Source organism: Plodia interpunctella, chromosome 9 (assembly GCF_027563975.2).
Source record: "Plodia interpunctella isolate USDA-ARS_2022_Savannah chromosome 9, ilPloInte3.2, whole genome shotgun sequence".
NCBI classification, from domain to species: Eukaryota; Metazoa; Arthropoda; class Insecta; order Lepidoptera; family Pyralidae; genus Plodia; species Plodia interpunctella.
Genome location: NC_071302.1, coordinates 8,665,865 through 8,686,685, shown reverse-complemented (window position 1 = coordinate 8,686,685; position 20,821 = coordinate 8,665,865). Strand labels below are relative to the sequence as shown.

At 35.0% G+C, this 20,821-nt stretch overlaps 1 protein-coding gene across 13 annotated transcripts in view; it reads right to left on the bottom strand.

The window, feature by feature from the left end:
* Positions 1 to 20,821, bottom strand: part of mod(mdg4) (modifier of mdg4) — a 167,753-nt gene that overhangs the window by 13,305 nt on the left and 133,627 nt on the right. The window contains exon 5 of one of the 13 annotated variants that reach the window (XM_053749162.1): positions 6,277 to 6,524. The exons of 4 other annotated variants lie outside the window; for them this stretch is intronic. In XM_053749162.1, the coding sequence (XP_053605137.1) occupies positions 6,292 to 6,524 (233 nt within the window). In that variant the 3' untranslated portion in view covers positions 6,277 to 6,291. Of the gene's footprint in view, positions 1 to 6,276; positions 6,525 to 6,671; positions 6,935 to 8,592; positions 8,865 to 9,201; positions 9,444 to 9,727; positions 9,976 to 10,128; positions 10,466 to 10,668; positions 10,944 to 16,517; positions 16,751 to 17,594; positions 17,849 to 20,821 lie in introns of those variants that run through there. 8 more of the 13 variants (XM_053749146.1, XM_053749144.1, XM_053749171.1 and 5 more) reach the window with 8 other exon arrangements.

Below are 20,821 nucleotides of genomic sequence, written 5' to 3'. Positions count from 1 at the left end.
AAGATGACTAAGGACTACTTTAAATAAATAGTAGATAGATATGATACCTACAGTTATAGACATGACGTTTTTTAGGAAATTCTGCAAACAAACACATCCTGACACGGAAACACAGATAGATAACAAACAAAATATAGACTAAATTGAAATCCTAAAAGGAAAGTAACGTTTATAATTTTATAAATTAGTATAAGTAATTCATATTAAATATCGACCAAAATTATTACGTGTACCTGAGAAACTGACTGACAACTGACAAGGCTATGTAAGACATCCATGTGTTGGCAACATCGTTCATCCAGCGCCATCTATCGTGCTGACGTAAGCGGTTGCCCCTACTCGGTGGTGAGGCGTGGCGAAACAAACGGCGCGGGCTCACTTTTGGTCTAACCGTGCAACGGACGACTTGCTCTTGACTCCCAATTATCAAAAATTGTTAAATCATTTAATTTAAATTAACGAATAATTATCTATTTTATTTTAAGTACGTTGTGTGATTTGATTAAAGGTTCGAATTAGATTATCGGTAAAAGGTTGTTCGCATTTTTGTTAATATATTTTGATTAGTTTGTATCGTGTAAAGTAATAACGTGGGAGTATATAGTAAATAAATAATATATATATTAATATACGTGTTGTTTTCATCAGAAGTGTGAATTTTTCTCCACGTCATGGGACGTCACGGACGTCGTCGTAAACGTGCCCGATCATCGTCGAGTAGCAACAGCACGGTGTGCTCGAGCTCTCGAACCCCGTCGCCTCCGCCTAGAAAGAAATCTAAGGTATCACGTCGAAAAGAAGCTAAAACTGTGAGTACCTTGAATAATATTATTCCCGAGTTTGACCCTTTAAACGACGACATTAATGCATGGCTTAGTATTATACAGACGTACGCTATGACTTTCGGTTGGTCCGATGAGACGATACGTTATCAAGCACTGAATAAGTTAAAAGGCTCGGGTAAAGTCTGGTACGACTCGTTGTTACGTACGGATAGTCAGTGGCCCACTTGGAAATGGAGCGAATGGCATCGCCGCTTAGCTGATAGTTTCAAAATTCGACGCGATATGTTCGAGCTATTAAAAGAAATTGTTAATAAAAAACCTTTAGAAAATCAGTCTTTGTACGAGTTCTATTTCGATATTAAATGTAAAATAGACAGACTGTCATTAAACTTTACGGAGCAGGATAAAATTTCTATTATTGTCGGGAGTATTGGAGATAACAATATAGGAGCGTCTATTGAAGCTAGTAATTTTAAATCTTGCCATGATTTAGCTAGTTATCTTCATGGCCGCACTTTCAAATCAAAAAATACGAAAACTAATTTTAATACTACTCGCGACACTCAACAAAAATCTACTGACCTATTGAACAATTCTTCTCAACCTTCGACGAGTATACCCTCAAATAGTACAAATAAGGATGTAAACTCAAACAGTACACCTGAAACTAGCCAAAACGGCCCGGCACAGACTCGGAAAATTATTAAATGTTACTCATGTGGCGGAAATCATAAAAGAAATCAGTGTGATGTTAATAAATGTAATTTTTGTGGAAAAAGGGGACACCTTGAATCTGTCTGCCTTCGTAAAAAAAGTATAGGATTGATTAAACCGGAAGTAGAAGAAACCAAAGTTATTTCGTCTGATAATTCGCGGAATAAATTTGTTAAAGTAATCCATATTGATAATTTCGCTCATGAGGCATTTATTGATACTGGAAGCAGCTGTTCTCTAGTTTCCGAATCTGTGGTGGAAAAATATTCCTTAAAAACGAACACCCTCCCTTCGCCGGTTTTGTTACAAGGATTTTCTAAAGATAATTCGAAATCTGTTAGCCAAAAGGTTACTGTCAGTTTGAAGGTAGACAATGTAATATTGTCAGATGTCGAACTTTATGTTATTGACGAACTCTTAAATTGTGATATCCTTATTGGCCGCAACATAACAGAGCGTAATGATTTAATATACTCCAGGGTCGGCACATCTTTTACATTTGACTATGCAAACACTTTTACTGAGTTTTGTAACACTATCGATGAAACTAAAATTGATACTGACACTAACTTAAGAGAATTAATTTGTTTATTTAAATTATACAGTAAGTGTGTTGCGTCAGATATCAAAGAGTTAGGAAAAGTTAACAACCATGAAATGGTTATTACCGTAACAGATTCTCGTCCGGTTCAATGCAGACCTTTTCGCTCCTCTCACGCAGACAGAAAAATTATTCGAGACATGGTATCAGATTTATTAGAAAATAAAATAATTCGCCAGAGTAATTCTCCTTACGCGAGCCCGGCTCTACTTGTGAACAAAAAGAATGGTGAGAAAAGACTCTGCATTGATTACCGAGCTCTAAATAAAATAACTATTAAGGATAAATACCCAATGCCTAGAATCGAGGATCTTGTTGACAGGTTACAGGGCTATAAATGTTTTACTAGTTTAGATTTAAAAAGTGGGTATTACCAAATACTTATGAGTTCACAGTCAATCGAGAAAACAGCATTTATTACAGAGGACGGTCATTACGAATTTTTGAGGCTTCCTTTTGGTTTGGCAAATGCACCATCCTGTTTTCAGCAGATGATGAACAAAGTGTTAGGTAATTTGAGGTTCGAAAATGTTATAGTCTACTTAGATGACGTTTATCTGCTTACGCAAACTGTCGAGGAAAACTTTATTTTATTGGAAAAAGTTTTAAAAATATTTATAAATAATGGGTTAACTTTGAACCTTAAAAAATGTCATTTCTTTAAGAGCGAGATAGAGTTCCTAGGTTACAAAATAAAGCTAAATTGCGTTATGCCAAATGAAGTCAAGGTGGAAGCAGTTAAGAATTTTCCGGTACCAAAAACGGTGCATCAGTTACGTCAATTCTTAGGACTTATTAATTACTTTCGCAAATTCATTAAAAATTGCGCCATCATTTCGGCACCTCTCACTAAGTTGCTAAAGAAAGATGTTCCCTGGTTATGGGATAGTGTACGCGATCAAGCATTTCAGTTTCTTAAAGCTAAATTAACTTCCAATAGTGTTTTATCGATCTTTGACCCCAACAAGGAAAGCATTTTGTATACAGACGCCAGTCGCGATGGCGTTGCGGGTATACTTGTTCAAGTTACTGACGAAGGAGAAAAACCCGTATATTACTATAGTCGTCAAACAACTGAGGATGAAAAGAAATATCACTCCTTTGAACTGGAGCTTCTAGCAATTGTAACTTCCCTTAAAAAATTTCGCCTTTATTTGTTAGGATCTCCATTTACCATTGTAACCGATTGTAACGCAGTCAGATACGCGTTGACTAAAAAGGATATTATTCCCCGTGTTGCACGGTGGGTCCTCTCGACCCAAGAGTTTGTGTACGAAATCAAACACAGAGAAGGTACACGTATGCAGCATGTTGATGCCTTAAGTCGGAACCCGGTTCCTTCTGGTGAGAGATCGGAAAAAGAAATAATACTATCGATTACGGAAGGAGATTGGTTACTTTCGGTACAAGTACAAGACCTTGATATAGTAAATATAAAAACAATTTTAGAGACAGGTGAAATAGATGATAATAAAAACATTTTTGACTCGTATGAACTTTTGGGCGGTAAAGTGTACAAAAGAACAGAACAGGGTCGTCGCTGGGTTGTACCAAAGAAGTGCATATGGCAAATAATAAAGTGCAACCACGATGATATTGGCCACTTCTCTGTCGATAAAACTCTAGAAAGGATAGGATCAAAGTATTGGTTTTCCCGTATGCGTCACATAGTAAAAAAATACATTAAAAACTATTGGAGCAAATACAACAGATAATAGATGGGATCAATACGTCAAAATCGTACAGCAGGGCCTAAATAGTACAATCCATAAGACAATAAACGCAATTCCTAGTGAGGTTCTATTAGGCTACCGTCTACGTACAGACAGCGATAGTTTAGAGCCTGAGCTTGATAACGGGTCTTTGGTGGACGTTACTAAGTTACGCGCATGTGTCGATAGTAATATTAAGGCCAGTGCAGTGTCCCAAAAACAAAGGTTTGATAAAACTCGGACAAAGGCAAAAGTATATGAGGAAGGAGATCTGGTTTTAGTCAAAATACAGAGTTTGACCAACGATGGTCAAAGTAGAAAACTTTTGCCAGTTTTTAAGGGTCCATTCAAGGTCAAGAGGGTCCTGGGAAACGATAGATACGAGGTGATGGATTTAAGGGGTTCAGAAAGAAGTTTTAAACCATATAATGGCGTCGCAGCTGCCGAAAACATGAAACGATGGATTCAAATTGATGATTGGAATTTGGAATAAATTAGAAAAGTCCGTGTTGGCAAGTCAAAGGTTGAAGGTATGTGATAATATTACTTTTTCATTATGTTCGGCTAAAATCCTGATAATTTTGTCACACGCAGCATTATTTTGTCAAACGAAGCATTTTACTAACAACTTTTCTGCGAGACTAGGCAAAGCCCTAATATTTTGTCATGTCTACTATGAATTGTAAACATAGTTTCGTGAACGCAACAGTATGTGCAATATGTGAATTCAGGAGACATCTTGGTATATTTAAGTGTAGCGAAATGCTCTTTAAATGCAAGTGATCCTCAGTAGTAATCCTTGGAACATCCTGGTCTCCTAAGTGTGGCATAGTCCCTTTAGGTGCAGGTGACCCTGGTGATATAAGATGTTGCATATGCTGTTGACTAGAAGAACTGTGTCTATTGCACCTTACATTCTAATGTCATATACAAATCTTAATGTTGTCTGATGTTTTTCCTTTTCAGTGCTTTGCCTAGACTCGTGGGGCGCCCGGGACAGTCGCCTGGCAGAATGGCCGTGTTGGCAACATCGTTCATCCAGCGCCATCTATCGTGCTGACGTAAGCGGTTGCCCCTACTCGGTGGTGAGGCGTGGCGAAACAAACGGCGCGGGCTCACTTTTGGTCTAACCGTGCAACGGACGACTTGCTCTTGACTCCCAATTATCAAAAATTGTTAAATCATTTAATTTAAATTAACGAATAATTATCTATTTTATTTTAAGTACGTTGTGTGATTTGATTAAAGGTTCGAATTAGATTATCGGTAAAAGGTTGTTCGCATTTTTGTTAATATATTTTGATTAGTTTGTATCGTGTAAAGTAATAACGTGGGAGTATATAGTAAATAAATAATATATATATTAATATACGTGTTGTTTTCACATGGGAGGATATGGAGTGCTCCTATTCTTATTTACATGTTCATTGTACAAATAAAAAAAAAACTAAAATTTGTGGAATAATAAATCGACATTTAATACAAATACAGGCAACCTCAAATTATCACGTAACGTCGTACTCGGATACATAATTACTAGGTTAAAATTTTGGCTATCATTTTTATCAAAAACAATCTGCGTTTTGGTTTCGATTCGGATTCTGAATCAGGAAATTCTTTAGTTTTACAATCCCGAAGTACTAACGTTTGTTTTTAACAAAAATATTGAAAAAAAAACATAAATAGGTATCCGATTATCTTATCTCTAATTATCACTTACGGACGAACGCACATTTTTGAGCAAACTTCCGCGTAATTTCGATTGGGAATTTTCTGCTGCGATTGAAATAATAGAGTTTCTGTATTATAATCGTAGTCGCGGTGTCGCTAACCCAACGTTTGTAGAATCGGCGCCATATTTTTCCTGATTCCGAAACGGCGAGCTCGGTTTTGAATTCGCCGTGGTCTCATGGGCGTGTCTCCCCAACACCCCCACTTTGACGTCATGTTTAGTGATGATACCAGCTCGGCAGCCGCAGTCCTGATGAGTGGAGCATCTCCACCAAACCGTGGAGGTTTTGGTCTGGGTAGTAGTGACAGAGTACGCGTGGCCGGCAACTTTGAGCATGCGAAGCTCCGTTTTTGATGTGAGGATTTGAATTGGAAAATATTTTGTATGGAATTATTAATTTTATTTATCTTACTTCTCCGTTTGTAAGGCTACAATCTTGTAACCCCAAAACACCAAATGTCAATGTAAAAAAGGCATACACATTTTGGTAATTTGGGTTCTTAAATAAAAAATAATTTGAAATTGTACAATCATTAACTCATGGTAACTTTATTTTCAGTATTCATTATCATTATATTTAAAATAATTCAATTTGATAGGATCGATTTGACGTGTCTTTGCTATACCTTAACTCAATAGGAAACAAGTGTGAAAATAGATATGTATAAAAAAATATAAAGTTTTCGACCGGACTGGATTCTAATAAGCAAACATATATTTACGAGTATTATCATAATGAATCATGGTTTATCCAATCCACTCTCTGTACGTATTATGCACAGGTTCATGTAAATGTAATCCAGAAATGTAAACCACTTGATCATTGTACGTAACAACAGACGCGCGACAGCCATGGATCTGATGCGTGGAACATCTCCAAAGGATCTTGGCCTTTAAGAGGTTTGAGGGTTTCGATGATGCATACGTGTAGCCATTCATTTTTATCAAACGGTTCCCTTTTCGCGACGTCACGAAACTCACTGCAAAGTACCAACAAAAATACTAGTATACATCGAAGAGTTCATAAATCAGGTCTTCATTGTTCATGTAATAAACTCAACTCAATAAAATACAAAGTTATGTGGCATGTTTTAATATATAGTCAATGAAATATTAGATCCCTGAAAAAAATCTACATCAATTCAAAATCGTGAAATTTCCCCAATCCACAGTTTGTGCATAGCAAATACAGGTTCGTGAATATGTATCCCTGACACGCTGATGAGTTCATCGTTGATGGTGGTCACAGAAGCTCTGCAGCCATGGATGTGATGCGTGGAGCACCTCCAGACGAGCTTGGAGCTGGTGGCCTGAGAAGGTCGCGTTGACGCGTACGTGTAACTGTTTACTTTAATCATGCGGTTTCCTTTACGTGACATCACAAAATGAACTGAAAATAAACAATCGTGGCAATAAAACTCGTAACTGAAAAGTTTACAAATGTAAGCACTGTGAAAGATTAACTTTTAGCCTCCGCCGTCTAACTGCAGTCCATATTCTCAGAGTTCATAACTACAAAAGCTTGAGTATTAGTTAATACCTCCTTTAAGACCAAGTTTGAATATGTAAGCAATTTCGTAATCCTGGACATCAGAAATATCTGTGAAGAAAATTCGATCGGTTAATGAAAGGTAAGTCTTTATTAATATCATATTAATATCATATCATATCGATATCATATCGTATTATTATTGTTAATATCATATCGATTAATTATTGTTTGGATAAAATCGTTGTTATTTATTAAATAGGATCGTGTGTATGTTCGCCTTTGACAGCGACCAACTCATCATCCACAGTATAGATGGATGCGTTACAGCCTTGGGGCTGATGTGTAGAACACTTCCACCTCACTTTGTGTGTCTTGGAAGGAGTCGCAGAATACGTGTAGCCAAACCGCTTGATCAAACGCTTCCCTCTTTTTGACAGTATGAACATCACTGCGAAAAAATTAGAAAATTGTAAATTCAGGCTAGATGCGTCAAAGTAAACGTGACTCGTAAGGTGGGAAAGGGAGACTTCATTGCACATTTAACATGAGTAAAATATCTAAAAACGAAGAGAGAAGTTTAATTTTACTCTATGAAGGCCATCTAAAATTATTTGGAACCTTGAAATGTATTCTTTGTTACCTTAGGAAAAATAAAATAGAAATTATTTACATTTTATAAAATATTTCTTCGTGTCCTCTATAATTTGGTATCTTATGAAGATCGTTTGATAGCATTAATCAGTGAGTGGTAATATAGGTATTGGCGTATCAAACTGTTGTCTCGCGTCTAATGGTGGCGGGTGATTGTGAATTTCCTTCAACATAACAATGGTGTCATCAAAGGTGTGAACGAGAGCTAAGCAGCCATACGGCGAGTGAGTCGAACATCGCCATGTTATCTTCTCCCCCCTGACTCTGCTTTGTGAGTAGGTGTAGCTTCTTAGTTTTAGTAATCTTTTACCTCGTTGCGATGTTATGTATTCCGCTGAAAAATAAGGCAATGATTAATGAAATTTTGTTTTATTTTCTGAATTTGGAGGAATATGTTGGTAAATAAATATTCTGGTTTATTTAGTTGATACCTATTTCTCGTCTTGATTTTTTGTAATTCAGTAGTTGTATTCCATTTACATCATTCATTTCTATCTGTTCACTTAATTGTTTATACCTAAAATCTAATATACTATATAATATAACAGGTCTATTTATGAATTAGATTGCATATTGTTTTCATAGTTATTTTGATGTGAACGACCTGATTCACTTCAGATACAACATAAATTCGAAATAATACTATCTCAAATACGTCTCACGCATTTAATCATAGTATATATTGCACTCATACACTTAGTAAACATTACATATTAAACATTAAATAGGTACTAATATGGCGACGAAAATTCAGTCAGTTAAAACAATGACGTTTGTTTTGAGGACATTGGTAAGAGATCACTAGTAACATATCACGAGATAAATATTGATATACAAATACACCAAGAGTAATATAATAATTACATTCTAATGAATGTACGTGCTTACTTATGTAGTGACATACGACAAAATATTACAATCTATGATGGATCAACAATGACTGGACGCCGACAGGATTCAGTTGTCTTTCGTGGATGATTATGTTCACCGTTGACGAACAAAATTTTATCCAAACACGTTGTGACTGACGCTTTGCATCCTTTGGAATGGTGGGTGGAGCAGTACCAGCGTGCGAATTTGTTCGTCTTCCTCCTGTTGGGCTTCCCCTTGTCCTTGGAATAACAGAACCCGTTGTTCAAGAGCTGAAGATTGCCGCGGATGGACATCTTGAACACGGCTATAAGAAAATTATGCTATTAGATAAATATTACCTCATTTCTGTGTACCTACCTACATAAGAAATAGCGTATATTTTCATTGTTTCTGACTCGAGGATCATTTGTTGGGTGTTGACGTTTTATATTGAAAACAGATTTTATTTTTTTATATCATTGTCTTTATTTAAAATATTAAGAAAACAAACATGCACAAACTGTGTTTTGGTTATCTGATTCAATCTCACCTGAAACATAGAAAACATTTTTAATGAATGTCCTCATTTTAAATTTCATCAAAAAATAAGCATGTAAGAACGATATTTTGGTCATCTGATTGTGGGTGTGTTGACATCGAACCACCTCTTTCTTCAATCAATCGTCATCGTCAGCCAAATGGTTATGTTCACGATTCCTTGCTTCTTTCACTTCATCTTCCTGTGTATAAATGCAGGCAGTACATTTGGCCTTAGTGCGGTAGATGCAACGCCATCTGACTTTTATGACACCTTGTCTGTCTTCAACGAAAGTATGCCACGAATATGTAAAGCCCTTATACTTCATCATACGATGTTGTTTATCATTGAAGAAAAATATTGGCTCTGAAAGAATAAAATTATATATATTTATTTGCAATGTTTTACCACTACGCACTATATAGATTCCATTATAGCACAGTCGGGGGAAATATAAGTAACATTATATTTAAATTGTTATGTTCTATAAACAAAAAATAAAATATCAGCACATTTTCGCTATTTTCTTATTTAGGTGAAATAATATAATTACAGAACATCGCATCAGCTTAATAATAATATTATTCTAAGTTTAGCACAATTTAGTTTTCCTAGATTATCACACTTTTCTGGTACAACATTAATGTTTACTAACAAAGCACGAATTAATTTCTCTGTTTCTTGGTAGGAGGATGAATATGGAAGCTTTTGATGGCTATGATCTCATCATGAATGGTGTGCACCTGGGCGGTGCAGCCCTTGGCGCTGTGAGTGGAGCATCTCCACAAAATCCTCTTTAGCGGCGAACGCCCGTAGTTCTTCATGGAGTATCGGTACCCCTCCATGATTAGAATTCTGTTGCCTCTGTGAGATTTCACAAATTTATACACAGGCATTTCTGAAATGAGCAATAATATTTACAAGAACAACCATTACGATTGACCGTTTCTATTAAAAACATATTAATATCAAAGTACGTGTTGAAACAAGTTCTAATATAGAATATAATCAAACATTTCCGTTTTGGGTGGTTTGATTAATAAAAACAATAATTAAACCAATATTTTAATTCATTAGGTACATTCTACTTATAGATCAATAAATCTCGTCCGATCTCTGTGATAAACAGTCGTCATTAGGTCTCTTTCTTTTAAACTATAATTTTATAAGACTTCCTCTTTTCGAAATTACACACTTGTCTCTTGGATGGTTGTGATATGACACAGTTGATTCCACATACTGCTGATCTGCCGATAGCTTCACCCCAGCCTTGCAGCCAATAGTCACTCTCTTGGAGCAATACCAGTTCCTATACTTGGACTTGCTGTAGGTGAAGCCTTGAAAATAGAGGAGTATCCCATTGCGATAGTGCACAAAGCTAGGCGTGTCTGTACCAAAGAGAGAATTTATTTAAAATAATGTCAACAATAAAATGTCATATTCATATTTCAGGATTATTTCCATATAATACAAAAAAATATATTTATTAATGATCCATTGTAATATAAGTAGAATATGTAAAGTGCAGAGTATTAATACTACTACATTGAATATTGAATATCCTCCTACTTTTAGGAATCGATTACAAATTCTACATTTATTAAAGTTAAGGGCTATGTGGGTGCTGATCAATATAAGCAACAATGTTATTAGTATCGGCATCGGTAAAAACTGCAGCCTTGCATTTCTTAGTGATGCCTTTCAAGCAGATCCATTTCATTTCGTTGTTCTTGGAAACCCTGCCTTTATTGTCCAGGTAGAATCTGTATCCGTCCACAGTCAGTATCGGAGTTCCTTTTCTTGAAATGCTATACGCTGCTGTAGGTCGAGTTACCTGATTTTCTTCAGTCGGCTCAAGGACATCATCTAAAAATAGTTTTAGTTTTTGTATAGTTATAATAGTTGCTCATCATTAAAAAAAAACAGCTTGGCAGCTACTAACACGGCCTATTAAATATATTTATTTTGTAAATTACGTATCCATCGAATCTTATATGTAGAAGAAACAAAAAGAAAACTACAATAGATGAAATAATTTTATCTTCATTATTATTATTATTGTTGTGTATATTACATGTGCACATACTAATCACTATTATTATTATATGAAGTAAAAGAAAGTAGCACACTATATCTGTCATCGCTTGTGTCTTTTAACTCCTTTTTCACTTTTATTTCTAATCCAGACTATTGTGCTGGATAGAAAATTTCGAGGATTATAAGAAACGTATAGTTAAATTATATCATTATCGGGTTGATAGTCTTCTAATAAATATTTATAATAATTTCTAATAACTATGGTCTTCCTTGTGCCTGGGGCCTAGAACGCAACTGCGGTGAAACTATAAATAACATCTAATTAATTTCGAATTTCTGACATAGTACTCGTTTTGAAGCAACATTTTACAGACAATTAAATCATCCTAGTATTCCAAATCGACGCTATAACCTAAAAGCCCTTAATAAACAAAGGTCCTCTAAGTACACACCACAATTATTGTGTAAAATGATTGGATATGTTACGTATTGCAGTTGCGTTTCACCGTCTGTGCTGGGCCTTATATGCACGTGATGAAAACTAAGAGTTATGGTTGTGTCCCTCGACATAGGCGACTATGGTGTTCTCGATGGTAACAATCTTAGCTTTGCACCCTATGGCCACACACGCCCACCTAGTTTTGGCGGTATTGTGTCTTCTAGAATCGGTCTTCTTATAAAACGTGTAGCCGTTTAAAATTATGTTTTGGTTTCCTTTCTTTGACACACTAAACTTAACTACCAAGCCTGAAAGAAATGGTCGTTAAATATTGAATCTGCGGAAAGTAACAAAAAAATGTGATAAGACCGACACAATTGATAAACATTTGTTTAAAAAAATATATTTCTTAAGAAACATCAAGAGCAAATAAATAGTTACTTATATCATTAATTTATAACTTAGAGAGTCAGGTGCCAAGGTCCATCTCTTGCGATATATTTTTGCCCGCAAAAGGTTAAATTTTTAACAAAGTAAAACTGTTACATGTAAATATCAGTTTTTGTCATATTTTCTTAATATAAACTTTTGACTTATAAAAAGGCTTTCTAAACTTTTACTCGTGATTCGCCCTGTTGTTCGAATTGTGCGTTTTATGGCGGTCAACCAAAATTTTCACATAAGTACGTATATTATATCAATAAATTGATGATGATATCAACATATTTTTGAGCAAAAATTCATATCAACTCATTCGATTTCATTTGAATTATTTGATTACATTTCATAATAAACGCTGTCACTGCTTTTAAAGAGATTGTAATACCCCATATGAAAATTTCCCAGTGAGACCCATATGAAAAGTTCCTTCAAATTTTATATTGTGGCGGATGTTCATGTACTCCGCAGGATTTGACAATCTCGTCGCGCATAGTGTGGACACTGGCGTTACATCGGTTGTGCGACGAACAAGCCCACCGTAGCGTCGTGTTCAGGGTCTTGTGGTAACGGTAGCGGTACCCGCGGTAGATGAGCATGGGTTTGCCAGCCCTGGTCGTACCATATGCCACTGAAAATTTAAACTAGAGGTCATTCGTGAATCAAAAACTAAATCGATATTGAAGAGACAATAAAATGTTAGCTGTTTTAAACATCGCTAAGTCAACAGATCTGTCTTATAAAATCGACGACTATTAAAACTATTAAAAGAATGAGTGTATATTATTATGAGCGTTGCGAACAAAATAATTTTGTTTAATATGAATAATAATAGATAACATTTTTTGTTATTTATCTATTAGAAATATAATGACATAAACACACCTGTTACATACCCTTAATTGTATTTAATCTAACCTCACCATATGTGAAAAAATGGCCAGAATCTGCCATGGACCGAAACGGGTGGAAAAATAAGAGGAAGACATTTGCCAGGAGTGGGACACGTCAACTAAAGGTAAAAAAACCAATTATAGCATACTACATTAGGCACTATCAATGGTTATGATTGTTGAAAATCATGACAATCTGGTCCTCCACTGTGTGGATCCTGGCCTTGCAGCCGCGGTACACGTTGGTCGAGCAAACCCACCGCGTCTTTAAGCCACTCGACTTCTTCTGGCAGAACGTGTAACTCCCAACTTTCATCATCAGTTTCCCAGTTTTGGGAGAATTGTAGTATCGACACAAATCTGAAAGAATTGTCAGTAGTATATAATATTGAAGTGAAGACATTTCTGTCTTTCATTGACATGAGTAAAAAAATATTACAGAAAGAGTACTTAAATAATTTTATTTACTTCCAATATTTCTTAGTTCGTATAACTGTGTGCACATGTATAGGGTGTGATATATGAGAAACTATCAACGCACTATAGAGAAAAAAATAAAAGAACACCCAGACCAATCGAACAATAGGGTGCTAATTACGTGATGCTAACGAAGGAGCAACATTCTATAATACGTATGAATAGTCAGAGCAAAATGTTAGATTTATGCAAAGAAAGCCTATGATTATGATCGTCTTTGGCATGCTAGAAGACATTGTTGATGGTTTGGACTTGCGCGGGACAACCCTTGCCGCAATGCGTGGAACAAAACCATTTGATCCATCTCCCGTCAGAATTTGTTCTTTTTTGGCATAACGTGTAACACTTATAGCAAAGCAATGGTTTACCTCTCTGAGAGACGACAAACGTTAAGTCTGCAAAAACGTCAATGAATTTGTATTTTGAATTATTTATAACCACAAAATATCTGAAATCTGTAGTTATAAGTTAACCTATTGAATTAATTCAAAGAATAATACTTATTATTATCTTTCAGTTTTTTTCCTAAGGTTATAGAATGCTTCTAGCAATAAGCCCACCTTTGTACCATACTTGTAAATTGAATTTGAATAAATACATGAATCGTGGGCCGGGTCGTGAGGTTCCCTTTATTATCATTGAGCTACGCGATGGCTGACCCATGCGTCAACTCGTGAACGGGTGCTGCCATAGGGAACTGGTGAACTCGTTTCTCATATATTTTTATGTAAGTAAATTGTGTTTCACATCGATATATATATTATAATCAGCACTCGGATCACAATCATAACCTGTTTCGATATACCTTTTGACTATGTACATTATGTACTTTTATATATTATTAGAAAAAAACATTGTAAGAAACAATAATTGTAAGCCCTTCTGGCATGATAGGGACCGACACTGTTCAAATGAGTTTCTTTCGGCATTTCTTCTCAGCAGTGGTCGTTCCGAAATGCCAGTAGTTTTGTAGCTTGTGAGAAATAACTATAAATATATAGATTGACGAGAAAAAGTGCCTGTGAAGGTCTAATTTCTGAATAAATGATTTGAATTTGAATTTTGAATTTGAATATAGACAATAAAACTAAAACTATTAATACCTATCCTGTGAGCGTTACAGGTGTTCGAAAAGGACATGATTCAGCAATCACTTTACTGATGGAATATTGACCATCAGCAAAACGCTGACATAAGACAAGACCTTTTGTCACAAATTAAGAAAACACTCATTAACTGTTTTCTTAATTTCAGCACAAGTAGCTTTATTAGATCAATGGTTATGAATATTGTTACATTTATAAACTTCTTCCTTAATAGTGTAAACAAAAGCCTTACAGCCTTTTCCGTTGTGCGTGGAGCAAACCTATTTTGTCTTGATATCATCCGAGGTTCTTGCAAAATGTGTATCCGTTCACTTTTAACAGTGGTTTTCCTCTTCGTGAAGTGACATATTTGTAATAATCTGAAAAATAAGATAACAGTCATAAAAAACGATCCCTCCGCGTAGAGGAATTTGAAAAACAGCAGTGGCAGTGTGGCAGTGGCAGCAGCTAGTGGCAAAAACTTTGTGGACATAGGTAACAAAATAATTGTTGCGATTAAAAAATAATTTATTTCACAAAACATATATCATCACAATCAGGCCTAATGACAGTGCGAGTTATTAATTTTAATTATTTCATTATCCCAAGTGTAGACAACCGCCCGGCATTGCTTGCAGTTGTGTGTGGAGCAGATCCATCGGGTTTTAGGGCCTTTCTTTATTTGTGCGCAGAAAGTGTATCCACCAACACTGAGCAGAGTTTTGCCGCGCTGTGACCTCACAAACCGCACTAACAAAATACAATGTCAATTAATTACATAAACAGAACATCTCTGCTACTACTAAAGCTACTGTCAAATAAAAACTTTGGCCGCAATGCGTGGAACAAACCTATTTGATCCATAAGAATTTATCATTTTTGACAAAGTAATGGTTTCCCTATCAGTTAACTTTAAGTCTGCGCAATATTTTAATGAAATTATTTCTGTAGTTATGAGTGAATATAATGCACTCAGCAATCAAAAATTCTTCCTTGTTCTGCTCTATCAGTGTAGTCAGTTGTGGAAAACAATAAAGAATTATTGATTTTTTTCCCAATAATTATACAAGTACCCACTGTCCAGATATAAGAAATAGATAACATTTGCCCTGATAATATATAGCCGATGGAGTCAACAGCTAACGCAATTCTGGTTGTCATGATTTTTATCGTTGATTACAAGAGCAATAAGAACAGATACGATATTTTGTCAAAAAAAACAGCTAATGACCCAACAAAATCACAAGTATTTTTATTAAATCAACAACGGTTATGCATATTGTTACATTTCTGCCTGTATAGTGCAGACAAAAGCCTTACAATTTTTATGTGTGGAGCAAATTAGTTGTCTTGATATTATCAGAGGTGCACTTCCTGCAAAATATGTAAGTAACCAACTGAACTTTAATTAGTAATTTTTCTCTTCACAAAACAAACAATCACAATCAGATCTAGTGACAATGCGAGTTATTAATTTTAATGATTTCGTTATCCAAAGTATAGATAACCGCCCGGCATTGCTTGCATTTGTGTGTGGAGCAAATCCATCTGGTTTTAGGGCCCTGCTTTCTTTGTGCGCAGAAAGTGTATCCACCAACACTGAGCAGAGTTTTCCCGCGCTGAGACCTCACAAACCGCACTAATAAAATACAAAGTCAATTAAATTCATAAACAGAACTCTTCTACTACTGACGCTATTTGCTCCTTTTCCAACCTTATCCTTACATATTATAAAACAAAGTCTCTGCCGCGTCTGTCTGTCTGTTCACGATAAACTCAAAAACTACTGCACGGATTTTCATGCTGTTTTCACCAATAGATAGTATGATTCCTGAGGAAGGTATAGATGTATAATTTATTATGTTTTTATCCGAGCGGAACCGTGACGGACAAATAATAACTTAGGCGGACACAAGACTATCGTGAAAGGATAAGGTGAAAGGATATTATCAAGTTCTACTGAATTTTATAGTAATGAAGGAAATTGTCATATTGCCGCAGAATACAATACTTTATTCTTATCTTACGTATGACATTATTGAAAATAATAATTTATTTGATTGACACATTAAGGCTCGCTTAAAAATCAAATATATTTTATTTGTTGTATGCTTTGACTATGGTTGTGACTGTTATTCATCTTAGTGATCTGCGTTCCGAAAGTGTGGAGAACGGCGCGGCAGTGCTTGTGGTTGTGTGTGGAGCAGACCCATCTAGTCTTGGGGCCGGAGACCAGCTGAGAACAGAAGGTGAAACCGCCGATGCTTATCAGAGTCTTACCACGTCGACTTTTCACAAATGTGGCTGGAATAAATTACAACAGCTGTTTTATATCTTCCAAGCTGATCTGGGAGCGAAAGAAAATAAATACATAGAATATGCACTGGCATATGAATGAAGTTATATATTAATATAATTAGCTATTTTATTAATCAAATCATGTGTTTATTTTTTCTATGTCTATAGCAAAACAATATGGGCGTTTAACAGTTTGACAATTTGATTGCCGAATGTGATCACCGCTAGACACTGCTTGCGGTAAAACAGAATGTATAAATATAACCATCCACGCTTATAAACTCCTTACAACATAAATTTTACTGTTTATGAAATTCCTTCTTGCCTAATGGTATTTATCGTAAGACTTCAATATTGTGCACTTTCAAATTTTTTTTTTAGATTCGCCACGTTCCAATTTTTAAACTTACCCCCTTTATAAACAATACATTTACATATATACAAAATATATCAAATAAAAACTGTGTTTTAATAAGATATCAAATGAAAACTTCAATTTTAACTTATTATATGTATTTTTAATTTAAAAGTAAAAGAACAATATTATTTTATTTTTGTATTTTAAAAAATACCATACTATTCATATCATTCATCCCATATAAGTAGGTATGTGATAAATACGCGGCTCATAATGGTCTGAGATCGAATTTATTTAAGACTTGCATACGCGTTAATACACATAATACTATATATATTCTTCATCCAAAAGTTTGAAACTAAATTGGATAAAGATATTATATAAATAGTTTCCCAATTAGTGGTTAGTCTACCACATTTGTCTGACAAGAATATTAGTATGACTGCAAAATAACCTGTCGCGGAGTCGACCGCTGCGTTACAGCGTTGTCTTACTACCACTAAGGTCCTACCACAAGTTATTTGGATTAAAGATGCCATCGTTAACAGGAGCATGGCTATGACTGGAGAATATTCTGACGATTGGTCCGTCCTCCCCTGCGGAGTAGACCGCTGCGTTACAGCCCTTTTTATGGTGAGTGGAACACGCCCAGCGGATCTTGTGCAGTAGCACCTTCTTCATGCAGTACGTGTACCCTTGATAATGGATGAGAGGTTTGCCTTTTCTCGATATTAATTTCGTGTATCCTGAAATGCATTGCATATGAGTTTAGCTGACACAAAATTAGTATGATTAAAAAGTAACGCCAAGGTATAATTGTACATATAACCATTGTTACTGAAATAATATATTTTTATAAACCAACAAATCAATTGTGTCTTAAATCACAAAAAAAACGGCCTTGATATCCTCTACGAAAGATAATTTACCATCTAGACATACATTTTTAATATCTTTATCACACAAAAACCAAACTATACATTTCTTAAGAATTAGTTAATGAAAATCCCTACATTCTTCGATTCATGAAATCTATTGAAAATCAAATTAATTAATACCAATAAATACAAACTCATAAAATAAGAGTACATCAACCACTAGAGTTAACCACTGGTTAACCAGAGCTCAAGAAAAGTTTGTTATTATGTCTAATAATAATAACTAAGTATTATTATTAGAAGAAGAATTAGAAGTAATAAATTACGATTACAATTTTTCAGAAGTATGCAATAAATATATATATATATATATAAAGGTATTTGTATTTCACACAATCTCTGAGTAATAGATTTTCAATCATAAAACAGTTAGTACAGACAACAATATTTTTAATATTTATCATTTCTATTTCATCCATAAAAGAAGAGTTATTGACTTGTAAACATTTTGAACCATATTCTCTATTTCCATATAGTCGTATTCCTCATAGCTGAGACACACACAACGACCATCTTCTTTTAATTTTCTGTTTAGAAATCAATTAATTCTTCAATATTTTCGGCTAATTCTGGAATTTGGAGAAAGCTGGTAGTATGCTGGTCTCTGTAGTACACAATTTGGTTATGGACGGTGTGGACAGAGGCTCGACATCGGTATTTGGCATGTGTGGTGCATCTCCACCTGTATTTAGGTCCAGCATGACCATTCATTCGATACCGGTTGCCATCCAGTATCAAAATTTGTTTGCCTTTTGAGTTTGTCTCAATTACTGCCGACATACCTGTTGACAAAAAAGTTAAAAAGATTGCTGTGAGTAGTGGACCATTTATGAAAGTGTGTAAGTGCAATAAAATTCCTTGAGCTCTTAATACCCAATGGTAGACTGTTAGATAATGATTTCAGCACTAAGGCCACCTATTGTATTGTTACAAATTATATTATATGCAATAATGTTTCTATAAATAAATAATTATATCCAAATAATAGTCTAGTAAAGGGGTCTTCTATGTTTACTCTTAACAAGAGCAATAATTACTCGCAGCCGCGTATTATGGGTGAATTTTTTCAAAACATTCCCTTTCCACACATAATGTCTTTACACATTTTTTGCACTGCCAACGAACTCTGGCATGACAAACAACACAACGTACTGGTTTCACAAGTTTTCGGGGATAATGGCCTTTTTCCATACAGTCTTGATGCAAACCTGTATCAATGGTAGATGACGAACGTAGAGTATGTTTTGAGCTTTTGGGCTTTGTTACTGATCCTAAAAATAATTTATCTAATAAAAAACTAATTTGGACTTAAATGGTTTTAGTTTTATGAACTCGAATTTTGAACTCAAACTCGATAAAAGAAAGTTAGTACATGACGAATTAGAGAGAAAAATTCGACCAGAGGCAAAGCAAACAAAAACACGAGATAAAGTGAAATAAATTAAAGAAGAACTAAAACTTATATTATATATTTAGAAACCTAAAATTAATCAAAGTATTTTACAGTTCATTCCGTTGCAGCTTTCTCGTATTATTTAACGAAACTGCGTGAAGTTCGGCTGAAACAAAGCGGGTAAATGACAATGATCATTCTTGACTGACATGATCTGATCGTCGAATGTGAGTATCCTGGCGCGGCACTTCTTGGAGTAGTGTGTGGAGCATGCCCAGCGCGTCATCTTGCTCACGTTCGAATGCTTGAAGTACGTGTACCCTTCAAACTGGATCATTATTTTACCCCTCTGTGATTTGATGAAGCTAACTCTTGAACCTAAAGAGATAATGATTTTATTATGTTCCCGAATTCATTAACTTATTACAAGATAAAATTTCAGTAGTTTGTGAAACCTAACAGAAGAATGCTTCTAAATTTAAATGTAACAAATGTAACTAATTGTATTTCAATTAAAACGCCTAATATGTACAACAAGCATACCTACCTCTATAACATTATGTGAAATTGTTCTATTTAAATTAACACTTTCAAAATATCTAATTCTCATTACTTCATAATATAAATAAATATGCTATATAGATAGACATATATGTATTTTTAATTGGACTAGATTTTTTTGCGTTATAATAATTTATGGTGATGATTAGAATACAACTAGCATCAAAAATGTTTCACACTTAGAGAAAGACTGGAATAATTTCACTGTTTCTTAATTTGGGGATCATGTGTCTTTAACAGTTTAGGCTGTAGCCGTGAAGATTGTAAGCCAGGAGGAGCCAGATGATGGTGGTTCTCCTGCATCCTGGTGATCACTCCGCCCACGGTGCAGTAGAATGCCTTGCAACCTCTCTTGGTGCACCTCCAGCGTATCTTATTCCCTCCTTCTAGCTGTTGGTAGTATTTCTCCGTTTTGTAAATCATCTGTTGTTTTCCGTTAGACGCTGTTATGAAATACGCTGAAATGGATAAAAAAAATATTTTGAAAGAAAGTAACCTTATGCAATTTCACAAGTATTAATATTGGCTAAGGAAAACAGAAGATCAACTACGAAAAGAAGCAAACTGTTTTCTTGATTGCAAATAAAACATTTTGACGCATCTCAAAGGTCGAATGGGTATATAAATAGTTTCGGTGTATACTTTTGCAATAACTGTGAAAAACGTAATAATAAAATGGGGCTTTTATTTAACAACTTTAACTATAAGGTATAAAACTTTTAACTAAATAAATAAAATATATATATACCTAAATCTTTTCAGCTATGTTTCCTTCTATTCTTCATCCGAAATGCGATACCATTTCGGGTATCAAATATTAAGTCATT